A 6,551-nucleotide genomic window follows, 5' to 3' on the forward strand; every position below is an offset into this window, starting at 1 on the left:
TATGACTATGAGACCAGAAGAACTAGATGGTGCCTGGCTACTATAGTCAACTACTCAGAGGGAGACCTATGTAGGACATCCTAGATAAAGTGGGAGAACAATGTGGAACAAAACTCAAAATCATTTTTTAAAAAAAGGGACCAGGTTTGCTGGTCTGATAGAGCCTGATAGAACCACTGAGACTATGGCCCCTAGTTGCCCTTCAGGTCTGAAATTGAACTCAGTTCTGTGGCTTCCAGCCAAACAAAAGACAGGCATATAAGCTGAACATTTGCGTTATTAGGTAGATACACTCCTTGGAGAGAACAATCATGGGAGAATAGAAGGGTTGTGTATACACAGGGAGACAGCTGGGGGTGGGGGGAGTCAGGAGTGCATGGGAGGGAAGGACACAGGGAAGAGGTAACTATGGGGAGGAAGTGGGAGGAGAGCTGTTACATTGTGGGAGATTTTAGTCAATGTCATGAGACAAAGTGTATGTGAACTGCTGTATGGAAAGTGAATTTGCCCTGTAAACTTCCACCCAAATCACACACACACACACACACACACACACAAAATAATAATATTTGAAAAAAAATTGAAATAAGAATAATATTTCATGGCACAGGAAAATTATAAGAAATTCAGATTTCAATGTCTATAAAGTTTTATTGGGACACAGCTACATTGATTTCTTTATGTAATGTACGGCTGCATCATGCTTACCAGCAGAACTGAATAGTTGTCCCAGAGACAACATGCCTTGTAAAGCCTAACATATTTACTATCGGCCTTTTAGAGGAAATGTCTAGAAGAAGGCTAGGGAGGCCTTTTGCTTCCTTACAGGCCCTCCTCTGAGAAGCCCTCTTTTTACCTCAAGCAAAGCCCACTGCTCCCTGCCCTGTACTCTGACAAAAATGGAAAAAAGAAAAAAAAAAGTTGCTTTCAAGTGATTCCAACTCATGGCGACCCCATGCGTATCAGAGTAGAACTGTACTCCATAGGGTTTTCAGTGGCTGATTTTTTTTCAGAAGGAAACTACCAGACCTTTCTTCCCAGGTGCCTCTGAGTGGACTTGAACCTCCAGCCTTTTGATTAGCAGTGAGTGCGTTAAGTGTTTGCACTACCTGGGGACTCCATGCTCTGATAAGTAGCTCATTTGTCCACAGGACTTTGGAACACTGATCAATCCTTCTATCTCCTTGTCCCCTGGAATGTGTGCTCCTCCTTGTGGACAGGAATTTCATCTTGTTTCTTCTCAGTGTCCCCAGGACTGGGCACAGTGCACAGTGTGGAAATCAGAATGCACACTGTGCTGAGCCTCTTACTAGAGGCACTAGGAGATGAGGGGGACAATCACGTCCCTTCTTCAACTTTCAGTTTTCTTGCCCAGGAAATGGGTATAGTGATCCCTCCTTGAAGGGGGATTGAGAGGATGAGACTGCACTGGATGACAGTCCTGAGCCAGGCCATGTGCCAGGTGTCATGCCAAGTGCCTGACACTTCAACCATGTCATTGTCAAAGCATCCTGCCTTTACCTCTGCAGCACGGATTGCAGGGCTAGGCATACAGTTGATGTATATATGTTTACTCCTCCTCCCAGAACAGCACACAGACATGTGGTCAAGCATAGTAAGTGTTTGGTGAATGTAGGCTGAACCAGAGGGACTTTGGATTTGGTTTCCTGGAACACTGCCTCCTTCCAGTCCCAGACTGATGTCTCTCCTGCTCCTCTTCCTCCCCTCAGGCTGCCCGAGGTCCGGATTTCAGACAATGGTCCCTATGAGTGCCATGTGGGCATCTACGACCGAGCCACGAGAGAGAAGGTGGTCCTGGCTTCAGGCAACATATTCCTCAATGTCATGGGTGAGTGTAGAACCCCAGCCCTGGTGGGTGTGGTGAGGAGCTCTGTGTGTGCATGTGCACACATGCATGTATGTGCATTGTGCATGCATGTGCATACATGAGTGTACATTTGTGCATGTATGGGCGCATGTGTATACTTGTGCATGTGTGTGTGTGCACATGCTATAGAATCTGTCTTGGGACTACCCACTAAAGTACCTGTTTTGCTGGCAGCATACCTTCTTCTCCTTCCCTACCTCTGCCCTCAAGGTCAAGGAGGCTGAGCCATACTGAGGTGTGATCACAGAGGCCTTGCCATCCCAGGACCTCCCCCACGAGCCCCTTCTCCCTTGAGCACTGACACACTGTCTCATGGCAGCAGGGGCCTTGTCCCCAGGTCCTCATAGCTCTGTCCCAGATTGGACATTATAGGAACTCATGACATTGTTGAGAATGAACGGCAACTAAAGGAGTGATGAGTTGTTACAGCCTCCGGGTCTCAGTTTCCACTTCTGTGGGATGAGGATGGACCAGAAACCTGGTGGGTCATTCATGGACCATCCAGCTCCAGGCTCTATGACTCAATGAGGGAGTAAGTGTGAGTGATACTTGGCAGTCTGCAGGCAGCTGTGTGAGCAACTTTCCCAGACTAAAGCCCAAAGCCATGTTTGTAGAAACCACAGTGGGGAGGGAAAAGTGCAAGGGGAAGAACGAGCCAGTCCATGAGTCCCCCAGGGAGTCTGAGATGGGATCTCAGCAGGGTGCACACCTGGCTCCAAAGAGGACTCTGCCCCTCAGCCAGGTGTGTGCTCCCTGTACCTCCCAGGCCTTTCAGAATGTGGAAGGACCATGTGATGAGCCAGAAAGCACACTGGACTGAGTACCAGGGCTCCTGGCTCTATCTCTGGCAGGCTGTGTCCTTGGCCAAGTCAATCCCCACCCCAGCCTCAGTTTCTTCATTTTTAAAACAAGGGTACTGCACCAAGTGGTCCCAGAAGCCCCTGACAGCTCTATTGTTCTTGTCAGATGCATCCTCTGGTTCAGGTGCAACTCTACTGCCAGGAGGAGTTCGAGGGACTTGGCCTTGACTTGAGCTCCAGACTCTCTGATCTCATAGTAAATGATATTTACCAGGGAAACGAGGCTTGCTGTCCTCGGGCAATCGGTGAAGGCAGAAAGGCCTTGTTGCAAGCCGCTGCTTCTGGGAAAATTGAAAACCCCCAAAGGCCAGGCCTCCAGCAGAACATTGATTCCCGAGGCAGCAGCACATGTGCATCCTGGCTTCCTGGTGGAGCTCTGACCATGACAACCGCAGGAGCTGTGCCACAGGCCAGGGTGCAAGTGACACCACAGCCAGGATGACCTACTCTCTTGGAGTCACTCACTCACTGACCAGCTGGCTCCCCTAAAACATGAACAAGACTCATTCTTGGTGCCCAGACCTGGGCTGGTCACATCAGGGAACCCAGCAAAGGACAAAACTCAGTTCACCCCATCAGGGGGCTCCCAGTCTGCTGAGAGAAAGAGACAGGTACTCACATTTAATGACCAAATATGGACTGAGCACCTACTGTGTGTCAGGTACTGGACACAGATTTGAACAGGACAAACCTTAGGGGCTTTACTTCCCAGTACATGAGGCAGACATAAAACACATGTACAGATAAATCCATGAGATGATTATAGATAGTGACAAATCCTAGGAAGAAAATAGAGTAGGGTAATCAAAGCGACTACAGGTGTGGAGAACACCCCTGGAGGACACTAGGCTGAGAACTTTATATCCATTACGTCATTAAGTCCTCACAGCCACGTAAGGGTTGTCGTTAGCTGCCACTGAGTCAGTTCCAGCTCATGGTGACCCCATGTGTTACAGAGTAGGGCTGCTCATGGGGTTTTTTTGGCTGTAATCTTTATGGAAGTAGATCACCACGTCTTTGCTTCTGTGACACTGCTGATTGGATTTGAACCACTGACCATTAGCTTAGCAGTTGAGCACAAACGATTTGCATTTCCTAGGGAGCTCTGGTAGCATAGTGGCTAAGACACTTGCCTGCTAACCAGAGGGCTGGCGGTTCAAACCCACCAGCCACGCCTCGGAAAGAAGGTTGGGCAATCCTACTTCCGTAGTGATACTGCCTTGGAAACCCAAGGAGGGGTCGCTATGAGTCGGTTTGACTCGATGGCACATAACAACAACAACAACAACAGGGACCTACCTGGGAGCTCTCGTAGCATAGTGTCTAAGGCATTTGATTGCTAACCAGGAGGCTGGTGTAACCCACCAGCCACTCCTCAGAAGAAAGATGGGGCAATCTACTTCCGTAGTGATACTGCCTCAGAAACCCAAGGAGGGGTCGTTATGAGTTGGGTCCAACTCGATGGCACGTAACAACAACAACAGGGACCTAACTCGGGACCTCTGGTGGCATAGTGCCTAAGGCACTTGACTGTTAACCAGAAGGCTGGCGGTTCAAACCCACCAGCCACTCCTCGGAAGGATGATTGGGCAATCTACTTCCGTAGAGATACTGCCTCAGAAACCCAAGGAGGGGTCGTTATGAGTTGGGTCCAACTCGATGGCACATAACAACAACAACAGGGACCTAACTCGGGACCTCTGGTGGCATAGTGCCTAAGGCACTTGACTGTTAACCAGAAGGCTGGCGGTTCAAACCCACCAGCCACTCCTCGGAAGGATGATTGGGCAATCTACTTCCGTAGAGATACTGCCTCAGAAACCCAAGGAGGGGTCGCTATTAGTCAGACCTGACTCTATGGCAGTGAATTTCGTTTTGGTTTAGGGACTTAACTCAAGGATAGGTACTAAGGTTAGTATCCCCATTCTGCAGATGCAGAAATGTAGGCACAGAGAAAGCAAGGAAATTCCCTAAGGTCACACAGCCAGGAAGTGGTAGACCTGCAATTTGAACCCAGGCCTATCTGATCATAAAGTCTTCCTCAGTGATACTGCTGATTGGATTTGAACCACCGACCTTTAGCTTGACAGATGAGCACTGATTATTTGTACCACCTACGGACCTAACTCAAAGGTAGGTGCTGAGGCCAAAACCTAGGCTTCCTGACCCCCCAGGCCAGCTCTCTTGCATTGCTGGAAGCTGTGTAGGCACTCCAGCCAAGGCTTCACTGCATCCTGCCTGTAAGCAAGGGTGGTGCCCTCAAAATCCACTTTTTCCTAGAAGCCCTCACTCCCCATTGATTCATGAAAGGACCCTGAGCAAGCTACTGGGCCTCAGTTTCCCCTTCTACCATTAAGGGGTTTGACTGGACAATCCCAGAGCTCCCTCCTAGCCCTGACACTGTGAGGAAACTGAGGCATGGCTTGCCTGGTGGTCTCTGATGATCTAGGTGCTGCACCCCAGGCAGACATAGTCTCCCTCTCTGCCCCATGGTACTGCTGGCCAAGATTGCATCTCTCTTCCTGCCCTGCATCTGGGAATCCAGGGAGCACGTGCCTCTCAGTGCCTTCAGTGCCCTCAGAGACCGGGCCATGGGGATTGCGAGCAGCTGCTGTGATGCCACTTCCCGAGCTGCCTGAGGGGGTTCAGTGGGGTGGAGGAGGCTGAACCTGCTGAGAGGGCACACAGAGGGGCAGGCCCAGAATGTTAGCCCCAGTCTGGTCACCCCAGCTGCAGGGTTAGCGGGTTAAGTAAGGCTGTGAACTCTGGAAATTCAGGGCTTCCAGTGGTGGGACTCCCAGGAAAAGGACCTACACACCACAGTCGACCTTCTGACTGACCCCTCTCTTCAAGATCACTATGTCTTTCCGTCCTAGTTCCCTCTCCCCACCCCATGCAACACACTCATGTTCATGATGCCTAAGGGGCCAACATCACAGCTAGTGTGTATCTGTCCCTAGTGTGCTAGTGTGACTGACAGTGCCCAAGCTTCTGGCTTTAGATGCATTAGCTCAGAATTCCCAATCTGTGAATCTGTGAACTGGGGGATGTTATGGTCCCTATTATACAGACAAGGAGCCAGAGCTCAGGAAAGGAAGTGACATGTTTAGGGCCACAGCCCATGGTCTGAACCAGTGGTTCTCAAACTTGAACATGCATCGTACTGGCCTAGAGGCTTGTTAAAACACAGATTCCAAGGCCCTACATACCAGAGCTCCTGATTCAGTTGGTCTAGGGTGGAGTCTGAGAATTTGCATCTCTCACAAAATTCCTAAAGATGCTGATGCTGCTGGTCCAGGGACTGCACTTTGAGAACCATTGGTCTAAACTTCCGAGTATTTCCAAAAATGCTAATTCTGCATTGGTACCTATCTCTGCATCAGTATTCAGATCTGCCTACATGTGTGTCTATATTCTTACCCATGTACAAATGTTTTTCTCCTTCCTCCCTCCAATTCTCACCTCACCTTACCCCAGACATGGCAAGAGTCCCTATCTTTCTAGCATAGAAGTTAAGAACATATGCATATTGGGCTTGAATCCCATCTCCAGCATTGTGACCTTGAGTGCATTATCCTCCCTGAACCTCAGTTTCCCAATGTGTAAATAGCAGTAAGGATGCCTACTAGGGCTTTGTTTGGGTTACATAGTGCTGCTCTAACAGAAATACCACAAATGGGATGCTTGAACAAACAGGAGTTTATTCTCTTACAGTTTGGAGGTTTTAAGTCCGAGTTCAAAGAGCTGGGTTCTAGGGGCTGAGTGAAAGTCCTCAGCCTTGGACTTCAGCTCTGCCTCCTTCT

At 49.4% G+C, this 6,551-nt stretch overlaps 1 protein-coding gene across 1 annotated transcript in view; it reads left to right on the forward strand.

The window, feature by feature from the left end:
* The window catches only part of IGSF21 (immunoglobin superfamily member 21), a 241,042-nt gene that overhangs the window by 178,973 nt on the left and 55,518 nt on the right, over window positions 1–6,551 (forward strand). The window contains exon 6 of the mRNA XM_007935632.2: window positions 1,731–1,849. Within this exon, the coding sequence (XP_007933823.2) occupies window positions 1,731–1,849 (119 nt within the window). The remainder of the gene's footprint in view (window positions 1–1,730; window positions 1,850–6,551) is intronic.

Source organism: Orycteropus afer, unplaced genomic scaffold (assembly GCF_000298275.1).
Source record: "Orycteropus afer afer isolate SDZICR_OR568_19922 unplaced genomic scaffold, OryAfe1.0 scaffold00031, whole genome shotgun sequence".
Classification (NCBI taxonomy): domain Eukaryota; kingdom Metazoa; phylum Chordata; class Mammalia; order Tubulidentata; family Orycteropodidae; genus Orycteropus; species Orycteropus afer.